The sequence below is a fragment of the Xyrauchen texanus genome, chromosome 14, assembly GCF_025860055.1.
Source record: "Xyrauchen texanus isolate HMW12.3.18 chromosome 14, RBS_HiC_50CHRs, whole genome shotgun sequence".
In the NCBI taxonomy this organism is placed as follows: Eukaryota; Metazoa; Chordata; class Actinopteri; order Cypriniformes; family Catostomidae; genus Xyrauchen; species Xyrauchen texanus.
The window spans coordinates 34,339,725-34,361,171 of record NC_068289.1 but is presented as its reverse complement, the minus strand read 5'-3'; the positions used below and the strand labels follow the sequence as shown (position 1 = coordinate 34,361,171).

Genomic DNA, 21,447 nt, shown 5'->3' with positions numbered 1-21,447 from the left:
TGTATAGAGCTGTTTGGGTTGGATGTTGATGTTCTGACCTTCAAAATATTACAAAACATTTATTTTACAGAAACTCTGAAAAAGCGGCAGGTCTTAGGACCAATAACCATAACCCTTATTAAATTGTTTTTGGAAATGAACAATTTTTTTTACACTATATGTTAAGAAGAAACAGCACCAAGTAGATAACATTTAGAATAAAAGTGTTTTCTTACCATCCTGTTGCTTGAACCGATGGGAGATCAGGATATTAGTAGTTTTTTCAATTCCCAAATCAAGAGGTTCAACAGGTTTTTTGCCATATTTGTGTTTTCTGAAAACTTCATTTTTCAGTCCTGTTCCATAAATATAATCCTCAAAAATGTCTATTCTGTATGGTTGTGGTATTCCTGTGCAGGGATGAAGTGAGGTACAAAAATGGAAACTTTTTTAACAATTTAAATGGAAATTTATGGTAAGTCCATGAATAAAACTTCCTTATACACATTGGCATATTTAATAGACAATTTCAGGCATATAAAATAAAGCAACAAATCAATATATTATCATCAGTTTCACTTTCAATTGTACTTCTCACCTTGCTTGCCATCGATTACCACCAATGGGTCTGAGCCATCGAATCGGACACTGCCAATGACAGAGAGCTCTGCATCAGCCCAATACACACGCTGGCTGAAGTAATCAATCGCCAATCCTACAGATAAATGACAGGAAGAGATTTATTTTCCTAATTATAACAAGACCTTGGGACAGAATGTTCTAAAACTTTTTCTTTTACATTTGAAAATGGACATGGACATTCTGGACAAAGACATGTCTAAAAGGGTTTCATTCATCTAGGTTATGTGAGACTGTAATATGAATAGCACCACAGTTAGGGTTCTTTGGCTTAAAACAATAGCTTTTGGTGCTAAATAGAACCCTGCTTAGGATAAGGTTGTATGAATAACAGGAGCCTAGCGACGGAGTAAAGAACCTAAAAGACCCCAAAACTGTTTGTCTATTTCTGTAAGCTTGCATGATTCAAACAAGCCCTTCAATATGTTCCACCCAAATGTCCCGATATGTATCAATACGAAGAAATTAAAGTGTTCCTTAGGCAGATATGGTTCTAAATGTAACTATTTATACTTGAAATAGTTTAACTATTTTAATATTTAAATTGTCTATGTATATTCAATAGAATACACCTGCAGTCTCCTGGGCGCAATCATGATTTAAATCATGATCATTAGACTGCATATGTAAATAGCTACAATTAAATAGGTACACTTCCACAAACTTGATACATGCTCAGAGCACTGTACATGCACTCTGCATATGCATCAAGGAGAAGGAACTGAAATCAAGCTTCAAATAGTGATTGTGCCATGGAGACTGAAAAAATAAATAAAAAATAAATAAAAAAAAGAAGTTACATTTTGTCTGTTCTCAAAACACATGAACAATACACCACTTATGTTTTATGGATTACTTTTATTCTGCCTTAATGTCCTTTTTGGAGCTTGATAGCTTTGGACCCCATGGACTTGTATTATATAATCTTTTTTTCGTTTGTGATCCACAAAGGAAAGAAAGTCATACAAGTTTGAGACAGCATAAGGGTGAGTAAATTATGAGAGCATGATAATTTTAGTTTGAACTGTTCCTGGAATGCAAGTTGTTGCCATGTGGACATATTCAGCACAAAACTTCAGACCCATGTCGTTTTGCTCTTCCTGAAATAAATTCAGCAAAAATTTGCTCAAGAGTTTGCGTTACTTGAATCATTACATTTCCTTTCTTGATTAAAGATGGGGATGTTGCAAATTTGTTCCTTTTTAAGAGATGATGCATTCCTAAAGCTGTACTGGAGGCGTAATGTTGGCCCCTATAAAGGAGGCCATGGTTAAATGTAGCGGTACTTTTTGTTTCCCTGAGGAACATGCCTGAAGGTTTACCTAAAGGCACTGCAACGAAAACTTTCACTCTTTTCCACCTTAAACCCCTTTTATAGCTTGAAAACAGGGAAAGTGCTGTGATACAACAAATTTTCTTCAAAACAGGATATGAGATCTACAAGCTTCTATACAAACAGACTTTGACCTTGTCCCTTTTACATAGAACCATAACAATAATATCCCCTTTATCAAATTTGTACACTACAGAGAAAGCAACTGAGGACTCAAAGGAGTGTTGAAATACAGAAACATACCTGTGGGTCTCCTGAGGTTCTTGTCCAAAAGCACTCGACGCATAGAGCCATCCATTGCACTCTCTTCTATATGTGAGTGATCACCTATTACTGACCAATACATCATCCTGAAACATGCCAAAGCTTTCCTTACATCATGATACTGTATTAATTTAATATTTAACAACATTAACATAACTGCAGAGCAGTTTAGTAGCGTCTAAAATTCCTCTAAACGAGAATCAAAGCATTAATTCAGCCTGAATCGCTTTAGGTACATAATCTTGATTTTGACCCTTTGTAAAAGGTAACAATTTATAATAGGATTGTATATAGCAAATGCATTAGGTACAGTATCATGAATTAATGAACAATATTTGCTATTATTAATATTGATAAATGTTAAAGGAATATTCTGGGTTCAATACATGTTAAGCTCAATCGACAGTATTTGTTCATTGCATAATGTTGATTACCACAAAACTAAATTGACATGACCATCCTTTTATCTTTAATAAAAGCAAATATCTAGGTTACAGTAAGGCACTTACAATGGATGTGCCAAAAAATTATTAAAATGTTGTTAAATAACTACAGAAAATGAAGCCTAAACAGTATTGAAACATCCTCCTACCCTTTGACTGGATTGACAGTGATGGCATAAGGCTCCCCTGCAATATCAGTTATCAGGCGAGTGCAGTTGGGTCCCTTGAGCTGGCCCACATTAATAGAGAATCTAAGCTTGGTCCAGTGAGCTGTGTAATAACTGAACCAGTGCATCCTGGAGTGGTCAGTCCAGTAGATATTTCCAGTGACCCAGTCGGCTGAAACATCTCTGGGCCTGCGGAAGTCTGGGCACTGCCAAAGTCAACCAGATAACAGGCTGATTCCCAAGTGAGTCAAGGCATCACATAATTGTCTTAATTATAAGTATGAAGAAAAATGATTTATAAATCGTTTAAATAGTTAATATTTCATAAACAGGAAATCTAGAATGTGACATTCTGACCACCTAGATATTGTGCTTATAAAAAAATTAAAATAAAAAATGACTTCAGAAATTCAGGAATTTACAAAATATTGCAATAAAAAGGTGAAAAAAAATACATAAATGTTGAGGTTCTGTTTAATCATTTGACAGACACTTATCCAAAGCAACAGTGTATTCAGAGTATGTATTTAGTTATTTCGGCTTTGTAAAAATAACTTGAAGGGAACAAATAACAACTTGGAAAGGAATAAATAAATAAATACAAATTTGAAAAAACTTTGACGAGATACTCCACACAAGACTCATGATACTTACTATGATGCCAACATTTGTTTTAGTTTGACTCCTGTTAAGGATTTCTTTGTAAAAAAGTCCACCGGGATTAAACTGAGTAGCCCAGATAAACTTTTGTTGGTGATACAGAGCATCCATCCCAATGATGCGGGCATTTTCCTCAATGCGAGCATGTACTTTGTGTCCATGGCTCTGGTTAAATGGATACACAAAACTTCGGATTTCAGTGTCATTAGCTATGTAGAGCACTCGATCTTCTGGTCCTGCCCGTTGAGTTATTAATATGCAAAAAAAATGAAAAGTGGCTAAATTCCATTTGGGGTTTAAGACAACAGTTTGACAATTGCAGATGCAGATAAATCATTCAGTGTCAATCAATCAATGTGCATTTTAATCAATAAATAATTAGTCATTGATAATCAATACTGTATATTATAGATTATTTAAGAAGGCTAAATAGTTAAAATATACCACAAAACAAATGCATATGATCTTAACATTACTAACATTAGTATTACATTATGACTACCATATTGTAGAATTCATAATCTAAAATATTATCAATAGAATAACAAGATGCAATGGTTAAAACACTCATGTTAAAATAAAATCATGCATTAACAGCACAATTATGGCACCAGTTTTGTAGGGTTTAAAAATATAACTATGTCTAGCCCTGTGTGCTGACCTATTGCATGAGAAGATGAGCTACCTGAGTGTTTCAAAGTCTAAAAAAAAAATGTCACAAGTATTGTAATTGAAGCCAAAGGTCAAGTCAATAGAAAATAAAGATCCTTACCTTTTGCTATGCAGCTGCCATTTATATCCTTGTAATTTTTGTCACATGTACATTTGTATGATCCTTTTGTGTTTGTGCAATAGTGAGAGCAAGTGCCAAACTGAAGGCACTCATTGATCTCTGAAAATCAAAAAAAGAAAAAAAGTCAGCAATCCAGGAAAAGTGCTTACTGGGAACTACTACTTTGTCTATGCATTAGTTTATCATGTTAACAATAATAGATTTCTTCAGAATAGATTTCTTTCTGCAGAGTACATGGAAAAACAAAGTCAAATGTGGTCTGCTCACTGCATCTCTTACTCTTCATTCTCAGAAAAAAACACTATGTGAGAGCAAGTGGAAATGTTCTATTAAATGTAAAAAAAAAAAAAAACTCTACCATTGTTCCATTGTTCAGAAAACAGGTAGTCCTGCCCTAAACGTACACCATTGGTTGAGCCAATGGCCTTGTCCCAAACGGCACCCTCAGCCCTCACAGTCCTCCTCTGACTCATACAATTGAAGTAAGAAGTGTACATACACCTTTGCCAAATACTGTGCAATTAAACTCAGTTTTTCACAGTTCCTGACATTTAATATTATAAAACATTCCCTGTCTTAGGTCAGTTAGGATAACTACTTTATTTTAAGAATGTGACATTTCAGAGTAATTGTAGAGACCGATTTATTTCAGCTTTTATTTCTTTCACAAATTCCCAGTAGGTCAGAAGTTTACATCCACTTTGTTAATATTTGGTAGCATCGCCTTTAAATTGTTTAACTTGGGTCAAATATTTTGGGTAGCCTTCCAAAAGCTTCTCATAATAAGTTGCTGGAATTTTGGCCCATTTCTCCAGACAGAACTGGTGTAACTGGGTCAGGTTTGTAGGCCTCCTTGCTCACACATGCTTTTTCAGTTCGGATTGAGGTCATGGCTTTGTGATTTGTACTCCAATACCTTGACTTTTTTGTCCTAAAGCCATTTTGCCACAACTTGAGGTATGCTTGAGGTAATTGTCCATTTAGAAGACTTATTTGTGACGGAGCTTTAACTTCATGGCAGATGTCTTGAGATGTTGCTTCAAAATAAGTCTTGGTTTTGGATCATTGGCTTCTTCCTTGCTGAGCAGCCTTTCAGGTTATGTCGATATAGGATTTGTTTTCCTGTGGACCTACCCCATGGATACTTGTCTACCTGTTTCATCCAGCATCTTCACAAGGTCTTATGCTGTTGTTCTGGGATTGATTTGTAATTTTCACACCAAACATGTTCATCTCTAGAAGACAGAATGCATCTCTTTCCTGAGCAGTATGCTGCGTGGTCCCATGGTGTTTATACTTGCATACTACTGTTTGTACAGATGAACATGGAACCTTCAGGCATTTGGAAATTGCTCCCAAGGATAAACCAGATTTGTGGAGGTTCAATAAAAACTTTTCTGAGGTCTTGGCTGATTTCTTTTGATTTTCCTATGATGTCACACCTCCAATTCAGAACACCTCCTATCAGAAGCTAATTTGCTAATTGTCTAAAGGCTTGACATCATTTTCTGTAATTTTCCAAGCTGCTTAAAGGCACAGTTAACTTGTGTATGTTAATGCTGACCCACTGGAATTGTGATATAGTCAATTAAAAGTGAAACAATCTGTCAATAAACAATTGTTAGAAAGATTACGCATCTCATGTGAAAAGTAGATGTCCTAAACGACTTGCCAAAACTATAGTTTGCTAATATTAAATCTGTGGAGGAATGGTTAAAAAAGTGTATGTAAACTTTTGACTTCAACTGCACTTTGCCACATGTACTATTGGGTAATAGTCTGTTGACATAAAAAAATGTGCATCGAGGTTGCATAGGGCCACAAATGGGTGCTCAAAAGGGAGCTAACCTACAGGTTTCTTGCATATCACAGATGACTGCTTACAATGGCCTCAAGACCACATTTGGGATGCCATTTGAGACAGGGCCAATGTTATGTCCAGCCCAAGCAAGTGTCTCAAACAAACAGATTGTAAGTCCTACTTGTGCCGCTAGTAGTGCACAAATTGCACACTTCACCATTAAGTTGAAAATCTGAAGGTACCTTTCTCTGGTAAAGCAGTAAATAATTTTGTTTCTGAATGCTAACAAAATCAGGGAAGATAGTCTGTCAGTACCTTCACATTTTTTGGTTCTGAGATTTCTCTGAAAGCCTTGTTTGCAGTGGCAAATTGCATTTGTGTTTGTCTGATTGCACACTGCATCCTCCCCACATGGATTCATCCTCTTTTCACATATGTCTCCATTTGAAGCTGGAATGAAAGAGAGCTTTGAAGTAATATCCTGCATACATGCACCTACTGCCTCAAAGTGATGGGATAATTTTTGTTATGATGCTTATTCATAGGCAAATACAAAGTTTTTTCCCTTTTTCAGAAAAAAATAAAACGGAAAACATAGAATTTGGGGCAAAAAAAAAAAACAGATTTAGTAGGGTTCCCAGTCTGGTTTTTAGATCTTGACTTCAGTTCCAACCAAACACAAACAAATATGATACAGCAAGCATCCAAATAATCCACTGAGGTTCCATTTATTCTGACAATTGTTTGTTTTCCAAAATGTGCATAGGAAAGATTTGGTATCACTCCAAAAACATACGAGCCTTGCAGTCCTGTTCATCCGATCCTCCATCACCACAGTCATCAAACAGATCGCACTGCAGCTGTGCAGGTATACATCTACGATTACTACAGGTAAACTCAGTCTTTCCACATGGCTTGGGCCTGGCTGAAACAGCCTCTGGTTTGAGCACAAGATCAAAGAAAGAATAATACATTAATTCAAAACATCATCAGAGTAATTGTGTGAGTGCTGGTGATTATTGAGAACTATACATTACCAGTCAAAAGTTTAAACACATCTACTCATTCTTTATTATTTCTGTCATACCAACTATGAAATAACAAAAATGTAAAAATGTAAAAAACAAAAAACTCTAACGTAGCCACTCTTTGTCTAGATTACAGTTCTGCATACTCTGGGCATTCTCTGAAACAACTTCATGAGGTATTCACCTGGGAGGTGCTCTAAAAATGTTGAAGGAGTTATAAAATTAATGCGTAGACACAATTTATATTTGTCTACACAGTGAACACATGCACTGAGATTTTGTATATCTTGAATGCATTGTCAAAAGCATAATTTAATTTTAATTTTCAGCATTTAAGCATAAGCCTTTAGCTCAAAATATTTCTAAGAGCATGAGAAACAAATTTGGTCAAACGCATCCAAATGTTTTAATTCAGTATTTAAAAATTGTAATATCTAATTCATATTGTATATCTAAAAGACCTTATTTACTGATAGCAAAAATGACCAAATTCTAGGCAAATTATTTTGTCAATTAAAACAAGTGTGTCCAAAATGATGGATGTCACATTGTGTAGGTGAGGATAAAGACATCATCTGAGACTTGTGAATGAGCATACCACATTCGTCTTCATCTGAGTTGTCCCCACAGTTATCCACATTGTTACAGATTTGATCAAGCCGTAGACACACTCTGTCATTTCTGCAGCGGTACGGCCTTGCTGGAGGACAAGGCAGCTTTCCTATAGAATAGAGGACAATAAGTTATAATATGTGGCATTTTTTCTGCTTTGTAATGCTATGCTGAATAGCTTATCATAACTTATTATATTTGTAATGCTGTACCTGTAAGTGACCCCTACACACTGAACGAGAACACTAAAAAAGAGGTTTTCTCCAAGCAGTGCAAGTTTTTTCAATTTTTAACCATGAAAGCACAGCTGTAGGTCATATAATTTCACAGAGATAGACACACTACCACACATATTGGCATCTTCGTCAGAGTTGTCTCCACAGTCATCTTCACCATCACACACCCACACGTGCAGCTTACACAGCGTGTTGTTGCAGATGAACTCATCGGGCCGACAGAAGAAAGCTTCTGTATAAACAATAGTCAGCTTGTTGTAATAAATGGATATTTGCTGTGAATTCAACAGGAATATGTTATGCCAACCTAAATGAGCACTCACAGTATATAAACATGGGGTGTGTGCCTTATCAGGCAGGATGTAAAATCCAAAAGAGTCCAAATCAAATGTTTGAATAACATCCTTTCAACAAATACTTGTTTGTATGGTTGTATGGTAAGGTAGAGATTTTGCTATACCAATTGTGCCAAAGTAGATATATTTGGGTTGCTATTAGTGGGCAGGACTGATTTAAATTATTAACACATGATAAATATGAAGACGCATCGAAAAACTCTAAAATACAAAGCGGTATGTGTTTCAAACAAGTCAAGATGAGGAAGAACTTGTTAATAAAAAAACAGTTCACCCAAAAATATTAACTCTCTCATATACTCACCCTTATGCCATCTTAAACTTGTATTACTTTCTTTTGCGGACCACAAATAAATATATTTTCAAGGATACTTCATATGATGTGTGTTTTTTCCATATAATGCAAGTCAATTGAGACCAAAATTTTCAAGCTACAAAAAGGACATAAAGACATCATAAAATGTAAGTCCTATGGCCCGAGTGGTTTAATCCATGTCTTCTAAAGCGATACGATCGGCTTTGGGTGAAAAACAGATCAATGATTTGGACAAACACTCACTTCACAAATCCTTTCAAAATCTTTGTGTTCTGCAGCAGAAAGAAAATCATACAAGTTTAAGATGGCATACGGGTGAGCAAATGATTAGAACATACATTTTGTGGTGAACTATTCTTTAATCCCTAGAATCAGGGGTGCTCACACTTCAATGACATGGAATTTACTTTTTCATTATAGTAAGATCTGCCATGCATTGTACATAGGCAGTGTTGTCACAGTCAAATTTGACACTTTTCGATACCAAGACTAACACTAACAAATTTGTTAATTAGGTAAACATTGTTTCAAGTTCTCAAGTAAACGTTGAATTTGAAAAATCAAATGTACCATAAAACTACATAGATTACAGGTCTTCACTGCGTGATTATAATACATTCATATTTTTTTAAAACTTCTTAGTTATCTAGCCCAGAGCAATTACTTTGTTGTATTGTTTTATTGTTATTGATGTTTGCTTAATATTAACACCATGGACAGTAGCAGGTCTATCAGGCTGTATTTAAACTGCCTAATGTCCAAATGCACAGATTCGGTAGAGTGTTCCCCTGCCATCCTACGTTCTGAAATCCATGCGCAGGGGAGCCGAAATAAGGAAATAAAAAAAACTATCTTTAAGATTCTCATTATCTGAGTAGTTTCTTTTGACCTGTTAACAAGATCGACCAGTGGTTATCTTGTGACTGACCAGTTGATCGTGATTGATGTAATGAGCACCCCTCCCCTTGATTAATATAAATTAGGCATTACCAAAATATTTTACTGAATTTCCAGCAAATAATTAGGCTGTATACCTAAAATAACATACCGTCTACCCCTACTGATATGACTAAATCTGTTTGAAGTTTGACGTAGCATATCCTTAGTTTAGTTCATTTATTTATGTATGTTTTGCAAAAAATAAGCATTGGAATCATTAAATATGTGTTTAATGACTCCAAAGGTTTCTTCGGAAGCTCACTTAAATTTGTTCATAACATTGTGTTGTTATGGTGTGTTTTTCATTTCAAAGGTATCTTCATACAGCAGCTTTTGATTTTAGGTCTGTTAACTTACTAGCCTAAATGTTACTTTTTTAAGTGATTATGATTTCTATGTCAAACCTGCCTATATTAATATGATATGACATTCATTCATTAATGCAGTTTAGAACTCATGCAGTGTATCATCGTGAAATGAAGTGAACATTATATAACATATCTTACCATGACCACAGTTTTCCTCATCGCTGTGATCTACGCAATCAAACACATCATCACAGCGCCAGCGTTTGGGGATGCAGTGAGCATGATTCTTGCACAGAAACTCATCTTCTCTGCACTCCTTCACACAGTCCGTCTGTTGGGAACACAACAATGAAAGCCTAAAATACTCACTGTCATCCGAAATTTGCTACAGAACACATCTGTGTTGCCATGGAGTCAAATATGAGTATAATACCAGATGTTTGAGATATTGGCAATATGGTGTACATGTTTTTCTCTATAGTCGCTGACTATACACCATGTTATGAACTGCTCATGTGATGTGTGGCAGGGCGGAGGGCGGGGCCGGGTCATGATTATACACACCCGGTCCCGTATCAGGCTAATTAAGCCACCGAGAGGGATAAAGGCCGATGACAGACAGTGGTGCGAGGAGAGAGAGATAGTTTACGGACATGTCCGTCGTGTGTTTATGTTTGTGCTTTTTGTTTTGAGTTTAATTAAACATTATTTATATTGACATGCCGGTTCTCGCCTCCTCCTTGCCCATCTGAATCCCTTTACATGATGCTATTATAAACAAATACAGGCATTTTGAAAAACCCCTTTAAATTATAATTAGCTTTTGGTGTCCTATAGGATGAACAAGGTTTTGTACCTTTGACTTTACTGAGCAATCAGATTCCTACACATGAATGGACTTACAGCTCTGCACAGTTTCAAAGAGAGAATCAGTTTATGTAAGGCGACATGGGTCTTGCTAAATGACTGACCTCATCAGAACTGTCCAAACAGTTGTCATGTCCATCACACCTCAGGCTGGCAGACACACAGCCTCCACTGGCACACACATACTCATTTAGAGAGCAGGAGGGAAGCACTGTAAAATAGATGAGGAACACTCACATACACAATTTTGCCTTGACGGGTACAGAATATATAACAAACGTCATGGTTACTGTTGTAACCTCCGTTCCCTGATGGAGGGAATGAGACATTGTGTCGAATGTAGTGACACAAGGGTTCTTTCTTGAGAGCTACGCATACATCTGGATCTGAATTTGGCAGACAGAATTTGCATGTCCCGCCCCCAGACATACAGGTATAAAGGGAAGCAGACATGGGTCTGTCAGTCAGGTTTTTCACCGAGGAGCCGAGAGTAAGGATTGGCCGTTTACAGTGGTAGATCTAGTGTCGTGGCAAGGGGGACACAACGTCTCATTCCCTCCATCAGGGAATGAAGGTTACAACAGTAACCATGATGTTCCCCTTCTGTCACTCACTCGACGTTGTGTCGAATGTAGTGACACAAGGTGTCCCATTTAAAAACGGCATGCACTAGAAAGTGTTACGTGAACTGTTGACACAGGTGCTAGCAAGAAAATGCGTGCTAGAAACAGCTGTATCGGCCGCATGTAACCCTCCCCAATGCCCCAACAAAGTGTCATATTTAGTTCTTGGGGTCCCAGCACCCCTGGGGGACAAGTGACATGTCTATCATGGGAACAACGCCGGCTATCTTAACGCTATAAAACACATCGTGGAAGGTGTTCTTTTCCATTCCAATTCTTTCAGTGGGAAAAGACTCTGCAGAGACAACATCCTGCCCAGACTGGGGGGAGGTACCATGTGGCCAATGCGTCATATGGGTTGTCAAGCCACATGTAGCAGTAGCGTGGTGGTAGGTCCTACCTAGTAAGGGAGGAGCTCTACAAACACAGCGACTGGGGCAGAGAGACTGCCCAAGGGAGACGAGGGTCCACCAACAGGGGGACCGTACCGCAGAAAATACATCACAGGAAGTTGCCTGAAGAGCGAATTAGGCCTATGAAGCCCTACCACAGTAAAGAGTACATGAAACTCGTAGTGGTTCTGGTCGCAAATTCCTCCGATGAATTCGCAGGCCAGAGGGCTAGGGAGGAGTCATCCAGGGAGCCGGGTTAGTGGGATCTCCTGGGATAAGAGGGCACGTGTTCGCCTCAGTGGAGGGGAAAGGCGCTGAATGCAAGGGGTACACCCGGTCAGTTGTTTCGCGCTACCGAGTTCTACCGGCTCGGACTGGACAAAATATGGGACGAGACCAACTCAGCCCTGAGATTACAGAATGTCGCAAAGGTATTGGGTGTTGCCCAACCTGCTGCTCTGCAGATGTCTGCTAGAGAGGTGCCATTGGCCAGTGCCCATGAGGATGTTACACTTCTTGAGTGTGCTCGAACCCGCAAGGGGGTGTCAACGACCCAGTGGACTAACTTCTGTTTGGAGATCATGTTCCCTTTCCGCCGTCTGCCAAAGCAGACAAAGAGCTGCTCAGAACATCTAAACTCTGCTTGCGGTCCAAATAGATACGTGAAGCACATACAGCAACGAAAAGGCTGGGTCTGCCTCCTCTCGGGGCAGCGCTTGCAGGTTCATGACCTGGTCCCTGAAGAGGGTCGTAGGAACCTCGGGCACATAGCCCGGTCGCGGTCTTAGGATGATGTGGGTATCTGCCAGACCAAGCTCCAGGCAAGTGTCGCTGACAGAGAAAGCTTGCAGGTCCCCAACCCTCTTGATGGAAGCTAGCGCTATCAGGAGGGCCGTCTTCAAGGAAAGGGCCTTGCACTCTACTGAGTCAAGCGGCTCGAAGGGGGTTCTCTGAAGGCCCGAGAGGACCACTGAGAGATCCCAGGAAGGGAACAGGCTTGGCCTTGGAGGATTCAGTATCCGGGCGCCTCTAAGGAACCTGATAATCAGGTTGTGCTTACCAAAGTACTTACCGTCCACTGCGTTATGGTGGGCCAAAATAGTGGCTACATACACCTTCAAGGTGGAGAGGGACAGCCTCCCCTCTAGCCTCTATTGCAGGAATGAAAGCACTGACCAAACTGTGCATCTTTGCGGGTCTTCAGACCGGGAAGAACACCAATTTGTGAACAAGTGCCACTTTAGGGTGCAAAGCTGCCTGGTAGAGGGAGCTCTGGCTTGGTTGATCGTGTCTATGACCGCAGGTGGTAGGTCACTCAGATCTTCCACATCCCATCCAAGGGCCAGACGTGGAGGTTCCAGGGGTCTGGGCGCGTATGCCAGAGGGTTCCCCGTCCCTAAGAAAGCAGGTCCTTCCTCAGGGGAATTTTCCAGGGAGGTGCTGTCACGAGGAGCGTGAGATCCGAGAACCAAGTCCGAGTGGGCCAGTAAGGAGCCACTAAGGTGACTTGTTCCCCGTCCTCCCACACCTTGCACAGCACTAGTGCACGAAGGCTCACAGGGGGAAATGCGTACTTGCACAGCCCCTGGGGCCAGCTGTGTGCCAGAGCATCTGTCCTGAGGGGGGGCCCTCCATTAGGGATTACCAGAGTGGGTAGTGGGAGTTGTCTTGGGAGGCCATGCCAAACCGGTCTCAAATCAGCTGGACCACCTGGGGTTGGAGGCTCCACTCGCCGCTGAGCGAGACCTGTCGCAACAGCATGTCCGCTGTCGTGTTGAGGTTGCAAAGAGATATGAGTGGTGTACAGCGACCTGAGTGCCCATTGCACATGGCACACCAACCCAGTTGAGAGACGTCTGTGGTGACCAAGACATGTCTGGACACCTGCTGGAGGGGGACTCCTGTCTGCAGAAAACAGAGGTCTGTCCAAGGGTTGAAAGTCTGACGGTAGGAAGGGGTGATTAACACATAGTACGTGCCGTGGTGCCATGCCCATCTCGGGACTCGAGTCTGAAGCCAGTGCTAAAGCGGTCTCATATGCATCAACCTGAGCGGAGCGACTGCGGCCGAGGATGCCATATGCCCCAGCAGCCTCTGGAACTGTTTTAGAGGAACCGCTAAGCTGGGCTCGAAGAGAGCGAGGCACTTTAGCGTGCTCATGCTTGGCAGTCTTGTAAGCCTGAAGGGGGTGCGACAAAAGAGAAAATAAGGCAGGTAAGGATTTACCTCCCGGCCCTCCACCTTGGGATGGAGTGGTCTTGGTACCAGCTCTGGAGCGAACATCTGACTGCCTGGGTCTTCCGTCTCAGGAGCGCTTAGGAGCCTTCTGGGTCCTAGAGGGGGTCCTGGAGACGGGGGGCTTACGCCGCCTGTGAGGTGCTAGACGCTGGGGCTGAGAGCTGGGCTCGGGTTGAGGCAGAGGTGCCTGTTGTCTGGCTGATGAAGCTGCAGGGGGACGGCCTTGGCGGGCAGACGGGACACGGGCTGCACTGGGGCAGCTCCGCGGCATGATGTGAGAGCCTCCGTCTGCCTCTTTACCTCAGAAAACTGCTGGGCGAAGTCGTCGGCGTTGAAGAAGCGGACTTTGTCAACGTTGCGCATCTCGACCAGGTTTAGCCACAGGTGATGTTCCTGGACCACGAGGGTGGCCATCGCCTGCCCGAGTGTCCGCACTGTCAGGACTACCCAAGTGCAGATCTTTAAGTGCCTTGGCTTGGTGGACCTGCAGGAAAGCCATGGCATGCAGGGCAGAGGCGGCCTGACCAGTGGCTTTGTAGGCTTTCGAGGTCAGCGACGACATCATCCAACAGGACTTGGAGGGGAGTACTGGATGATCCTGCCAGGTGGCGGCATTCTCGGGGCACAGGTGGATCGCAACCACTCTATCCACCTGGGGGACCTCAGTGTACCAGTGGGCCAACCCCACCTTCAAGGGTAGTGAGAGCTGAGGAGCGAGGAGGTCGGTTCCGGGTAGTAAAAGGTACCCTCCACAACCTCGTCAGCTCGCCATGCACCACAGAGGCGCCCTGACCCGAGGTACCATTCATCAAGCCGTGAAGGTTGTTGGGAGGACGGAGGGTTCCAGTCCAACCTGACGCTCACCGCAGCCCGGGAAAGCATGTCGGCCATCTGCGCATCAGCCTCAGACTGGGTGGGCTGACCTGAAGTTGGTAGCCCAGTCGAGTCTTCTACATCAGACCATGGTCATATTCTCGCAGTGAGTACATATACCATCTACAAACATTGCCTCGGTGTGATCGCTGCCAGGCACACAAGGCAGCATCTATGACCGTCAGATTTGGAGATATCGACCGCATCCAGGAACTACACAGAGGCCGAAGGGCATCTTTAAAAAGATGCGTCCTGAAAAGGATGTTGAACGCCTGCTGTGTATTGCTCTTTTGTGAGTGAAAATATACTCTTTTAGAGGGGAAAATACTTCTTATAGAGGTATACACTCTTTTACCTGAAGCACTGTCAAAGCGCCCAGGGGCGTGGATTGCACAGCATGCAGAGAGGGAGAAAGCCGCTGGTAACGGGCCGTAGATCCAACAGCAGTGCTCTGCTTGTAGAGGTGAGTGGAACAGCAGTGAGACTCAGCTTGCTGCTGCAAAACTGCTCGGTTCCGAAGAAAAAAACGACTGACTGACAGATGCACGTCCGCTTCCCTTTATACCCATATGTCCGGGGGTGGGACATGCAAATTCTGTCTGCCAATTTCTCATTAGACTTTTCTCAAATCCAGAGGTATGCAAGGCTCTCAAGAAAGACCCCTTGTGTCACTACATTTGACACAACATCGAGTGAGTAACAGAAGGGGAACACATTCAAAGAAAAATCTTTTAAACTACCTTGTTTGTACAAATTGGCCCTCAATTGAGAGAATAGAATATGGAAGATACTCTAATCAAAGAGCAATACGTGCGCCTCAATAAAATATTGAGGTCTAAATAAATTATTAGGTTTAATTAAAACTTAACGAAGCAATAAACTCCTGAAGAATATCACAAGAGAGCTGATTTAGGCAGTTTAGTTTGTAAAGTACCAAACCTTTAAAGAGAAAAAGTGAGCTACATCACTTGATCACAACATTTGTAAGAATTCTGCTTATTACATGGCTTTTTACCAAACAATAAAATAAATGGACATATAATTATTTAATATTGTGATAAGATAGAGCCTGCCAGGTGATAAAAGAGCCATGAAACTAGCTATAAAGGAAATCGGTTGTCTATGACAAAGGTAGATTAGTGGTCTCTATACATACAATATTTGACTGCAGAATGCAGCAACTGACCAATTACAATGGAAGTATTCCACCGAGCTATGTAATAACTCCATAAAATATATAAGATATACCTGTTCCAAGGCAATTTCTTTCATCTTCCCCTGTCTTACAGTCTTCCTGGCCATCGCACAGCCATTTACGTGAGATGCAGAGATTGTTGTGGCACTGAAACTGATCCTCCGCACAGTGAGTCTTGCAGTCCTTCTGCAAATTATGTGTAAATAAGTTCAGTGTTTTTTCATATTCTAAAAGCCAAAAATGTACATTTTATGATCTCATGATCTTAAAAACCTTTAAAAGGCTTATGCCTAAAGCATGAAATGTGTTTTGCAGATAAAAAGACAAAATTGTGCCCACATTAATTTCTTTACAAAACTAATAATTTAATAATAATAATTATTATTATTATTATCATAATTTAAACATATGGGTTGGACCAGATAGGGAAGGAAAAGTAGCCAACATGTGCCCAGCAAGCGTGGGAACTTCTCCAATACTGTATAACAAGCATGCCATATGGCACCTCAAAAAGTTGATAGAATGCCTTGAGTGTGCAAAGCTGTATTCTACATTAGGCAAGAGATGGCTACTTTGAAGAATATTAAGATAAGATAAGATATATATTTTAAATGTTGAACATTTTATTGGTCACTACTTGACATTCATATTATTCAAAAATTTGGAAAATAGTAGTAGCAATATAAATGTGGCAATGTTTTAAATATTTTCAGAAAGTCAATTTGATTAAACATTCCTGTATTTTTTTAGGTTTTTTTAAAGTTTTTTAAATCAGTCATCTTCATGACTTGCAAATAAATCCAAATAACCATGAGGACAAATGCTGTGGGAAGACCAAGATTAAATGACTTTAAAATACATGGCTAGAAGGGACTGTTTGGGAATGCAACACTCCCACAGAATTATCCTTGAATGACGTGGAATATTCACAGACCTCATCTGAATTATCAATGCAGTCGTAGTCACCATCGCAATGGAAGCGGGCTGAGATACATTCCCCATTGGCACAAGCAAAATCCTTATGATTACAGGTCACTGGCTCTGCAGAGAGGAGAGCACAATAAGACAGCTAAAAAAATGGCACTGCTAACTGACCGTGCCCTGTGAAGCTGGCCGCAATGAAAACGGTGCAGAGGATGGATGAGAGACAGCAAGAGCACATCAAAATTGCAAAAGTGGCTGACACTTGGATGTGAATTGGCATTGGACTGTCTGTTTCCAAGGTTCTTGCAAGTTTGCCAAGAAATTAAGAGAAGTGATTTGCAGACTAATCAGCAATTAGAATGTCTAAAATGGCTGTTTTTGAAGACAGTCCGCCAGCTATAATTTACCAGAAGCACTATGTACCATTAATGTGGTTAGAAAAAACATGTTAGCACAAACTGTTTGAAATTGGCAGTTGATTTAACAACATAATGTAGGAAAAAGAGGTCATTAAAGCAAAGCTATCTTGGACAATTTACACTGATGCCATGCAAATGGCAAAACATCAAGTGTACCGTGCTAAAAAAAGAAATCCCAAAAAAGAAAGATAAACAATTAAAGTGTGCTTTATGTCATTTTTTTCAATCAAATGTCTAACATCCAGAGGTGAGTCATGAATCTAACTATGAATAAAAAAATAAAATAAAATAAAAAAAAGCATCTTAAACCAGCCTAAGCTGATTTGCTGTCTTAGCTGCTCAGGGATGTTTTTCCTGTAAAACGATGTAATCACCATAGCACGATCATCATTGTAGAAATTAACTAGCTAGTAACATCTGTTTCCCAAAACATAGTAACTATGTCGAACATCCATCATTCGGGCTGGAGTAATAACTTTCCTAAATATTAATTTGTAATAGCTTATTTACACATACACCAGAAAGCTGTTTAATGCGAAAAAGCTGTTGAAGACCCATAAGCGACATGCACTTTGTAATGCAACAGATGCATTTCGCTGCAATAGTGGGGTTTCCCTTTACATTAGACATTGCCGTTCCCTTGATACACTTGGGCACATTCGCACTCTTCAAAAACATATTAATGCAACTTATACGTTAACATAAACACATTAAAAGCTGTGTTCTCTGACAGAAGCTGTGTGTCATGTGCTTTCTCTTAGCAGCCTTTAATCCCTTAAATGGCTGCACTCGCGTTAAAGTGACGTTTTATAACGCTGTTTCTGCAAATTTAGTTTTCTTAAATGCATGTAGACTTGGTCAAAGTCTTGACAGAATGAAAGATATATATGGAATGAAAGATATAGAAGCATCAGAATTGTAAAATTATGTCCGCATAGCAAACTAATAAGGAACTATGCTTCTAACCACCTGTAGAGAGCTGTAGTTCCAACCACACTACTTTGCGATGCTGTTGCGATTGATTGTTATAACTATGGTTTCGGGAAACACCAAATCATTAAACTATGCTGGTAACGATGGAACTTGCGGCCATAGGTGGCTAATGATGCTTTTGGGAAACGCATCCCTGGCTCGTCATCCAGGTAAACAAGCAGTTTAGCCTGGCTTGGAGACCATCTTAAACTAGTTCAGATCAGCAACCTGTTCTAAGGCCTGCACTGGTTCAGGAAGTTAAATAACTAGATCATGCGTTTTGCCAATTTAAGCATGATGAGATTATCAATTGCACAAAAACACGCATACAACACACACGTGCACCATGATAAAGGAAGATCAGTTGCTTTTAATCAATCAAAAAGGGAATAATATAACAGTTTGCAGATCTAATTTGCAGAATGCTTTTTTGTCTTGATCTGGCTTCTGTTAAATAAGTGTTGGATGTATGTGTTTTTTCCCTCTTAGGGAAATGTTGTGGGACATAGAAGAGGTATGTTGCGTTTTAGGTACATGCATGATTGATCGTGCAATGTAAGCAGGGCTGCAAGTGCATTGCTTGGAATCAGCAGTCTCAAAAAAGACAGTTTGTGAGCAGCAGATAGTCGCCTTCACCTGGACATGCACATCTGTTGAATTACAGCATGTGATGCACAGAGGTGCAAGTGTTGTTCACTCGTGTGCACATAATGGCACCAAATTAATAAAAAACACTAATATAGAGACCCGCGTTATGTTCTCCATCATGTGCATGTTTGTGATGACGCCAGTCGATAACGGAAAAACAGCTGGGATCGACAGAATCATAAGTGACAGGAACAAATCGCACTTGGATTCAGACTGCAGCAATGTGCCCAGTATGAAAACCACCTAAGGCTTCAACAGGACTTGGAAGGCTAAAACAAATGTCATAAACCACACTTAAATTGTTGATCTTTCTTTGTGGGAACTTCAGAAAGATCAGAAAGAAACAGACATGGTAAACAAGCAGACAGAAAGAAAGCTTCAAACAATCTGTAAAACTGGTCTCTGACGATCCCACACAACGTTTGTTGACAGTTAAAACAATTTAGTACAAACACAAGTGTGGAAAAATGCTTTATTGTACTCAAAAAGATGAGCAAACTCACTGCAATGCTCCTCATCTGAGTTGTCTCCACAGTCATTCTGGCTGTCACACCTCCAGTGGTCCGGGATGCAGTTGTTATTCTTGCAGCGAAATTCATGAGGTCCACAGGTCTTTTCATCTTTTTCATCAGACACAAACAAACACACAGATGAAAATGGCTTCAAAAAGTGCATGAATATTAATGCAGTGCAAGCACATTGACATGTAATCATCATTTCCTCAGGGTTCCCTGGCGTGTATCTGACACTAAGTTCAAAACATGCCTGTGCTTAAGAGGCTAATGCACCATAAGATGAGATATCTGACTGTGCTGCCGATAGCTTCCTTTCTCAATAACTTGAACACTTAACACTTAACATCAAACAGCTTGTCACCTGGGCACAATCATCTGCAATGAACATTTCTGAAGTAGCTTATTTTACCCTTTTCCAGAGTATGTGGTGTTTATATTATATAATCTAAGAACTTTTTCTGAGCTGCTATAGCCAAGATAAATTCTTAATGAACAGAAAGTAAGGCCAGATCAGGTTGTGCACAATACAATAAATATTATGATGCATACTTGCGGCAGGGCGGAGGGCGGGGCCGGGTCTTCTGTTTAATATAAAACTTAAACAGAAGACACAAACACACATGACAGACATGTCCGTAAACTATCTCTCTCTCCCGCACAATCCTCCGCAGTCGGCCTTTATCCCTCTCGGAGGCTTGATTATCCTGATAAGAGACCGGGTGTGTATAATCACGACCCTGCCCCGCCCTCCACCCTGTCACAATACTACAGTGGCCTCAAAATGTATTTGGACTTCAAATGGCTGAATTTCATTGCATTAGACACAAACTATAAAACTATGTCACATCTGCAAACAAATGATGCAAGAGCTTGTCTCAGAACTAACTTCATTTGTCTGTATAATAAATAAATAATTATAAACCAACCAACTGCTCTCAAGGTCATTTTTAGAGGATGTATAAAGTCAGTTCCCCTCAAGTTCACACATGTGTTCTAGCAGAGTAACCATAGAGGAACTATGGACATGTTCAACTATGTTAGATAACCGGAAAGTGTCCAAATACGTGTGTCTAAATATTTAACAATATATCTATTGTTTTATAATTTCAAATAATTTAAATGTTTTACATTGTGTGCTGACAATTGTGCTGTGCTATCTTTCTTAATACAGTAAATGCCACTTGGTTTAATATTTTGTTATATTCATACATTTTAAGTGTGGCTTAAGTGTCCAAAAATATTTTGGGGCCATTGTATGTCATAAATAAATAAAATCACACTGCATCACAATATCATAACTGGATCGCAACTGAAACTACAGCAAATGTGGTTCACATGGATTACTTCAATTTAGTCAAGTATGGTGCCTCGAAGAAACAGCTCTGACAGAAACGAGAAATGCCTGTTTCAGAGTATGGTAGGGAGTAATATGTGTGCACACATTTAATAATAATAATAAAACTAATATATATATATATAGATAGATAGATAGATAGATATATAGGATAGATAGATAGATAGATAGATAGATAGATAGATAGATAGATAGATAGATAGATAGATAGATTCAATTTTGTGATTAAAAAAAAAAGAAAGAAAAGAAACTAAATGTTTCAATATATTGGCACAGCTCTAGATCAGGCAAAAAGAAAAAAAAAGAAAAGAAAAAACACCTTTAGGGCCCAACAGACATTTTTTTAACACAATATAAGTGTAAGTAAAGCAAACTGGAAATGCTTGCCTGTTTTCATTACTCTGAAAAAAAGGTGGTTTCCAAGAATATCTCCCTTGACAGACACTTCCTTAAATATCATCTAATGGGTTACAGGCATGTCGCCTTGAAATATCATGGGAGAAAGTTTCTGAGGAACATCAAGAGATACTGTCATCTAAGAAAAATACTGCTT

General features: G+C 40.0%; 1 protein-coding gene across 1 annotated transcript in view; it reads right to left on the bottom strand.

Moving 5' to 3' along the window:
* lrp1bb (low density lipoprotein receptor-related protein 1Bb) overlaps positions 1–21,447 on the bottom strand; it is a 491,998-nt gene that overhangs the window by 23,415 nt on the left and 447,136 nt on the right. Inside the window, exons 66-80 of the mRNA XM_052142560.1 lie at positions 19,529–19,645; positions 16,997–17,103; positions 16,116–16,248; positions 10,846–10,952; positions 10,073–10,205; positions 8,065–8,187; positions 7,706–7,828; positions 6,876–7,016; positions 6,395–6,529; positions 4,258–4,377; positions 3,480–3,721; positions 2,808–3,031; positions 2,195–2,301; positions 578–694; positions 216–389 (exon numbers count right to left, since the gene is read on the bottom strand). Coding sequence (XP_051998520.1) covers positions 216–389; positions 578–694; positions 2,195–2,301; positions 2,808–3,031; positions 3,480–3,721; positions 4,258–4,377; positions 6,395–6,529; positions 6,876–7,016; positions 7,706–7,828; positions 8,065–8,187; positions 10,073–10,205; positions 10,846–10,952; positions 16,116–16,248; positions 16,997–17,103; positions 19,529–19,645 — 2,103 coding nt within the window. The remainder of the gene's footprint in view (positions 1–215; positions 390–577; positions 695–2,194; positions 2,302–2,807; positions 3,032–3,479; positions 3,722–4,257; positions 4,378–6,394; positions 6,530–6,875; positions 7,017–7,705; positions 7,829–8,064; positions 8,188–10,072; positions 10,206–10,845; positions 10,953–16,115; positions 16,249–16,996; positions 17,104–19,528; positions 19,646–21,447) is intronic.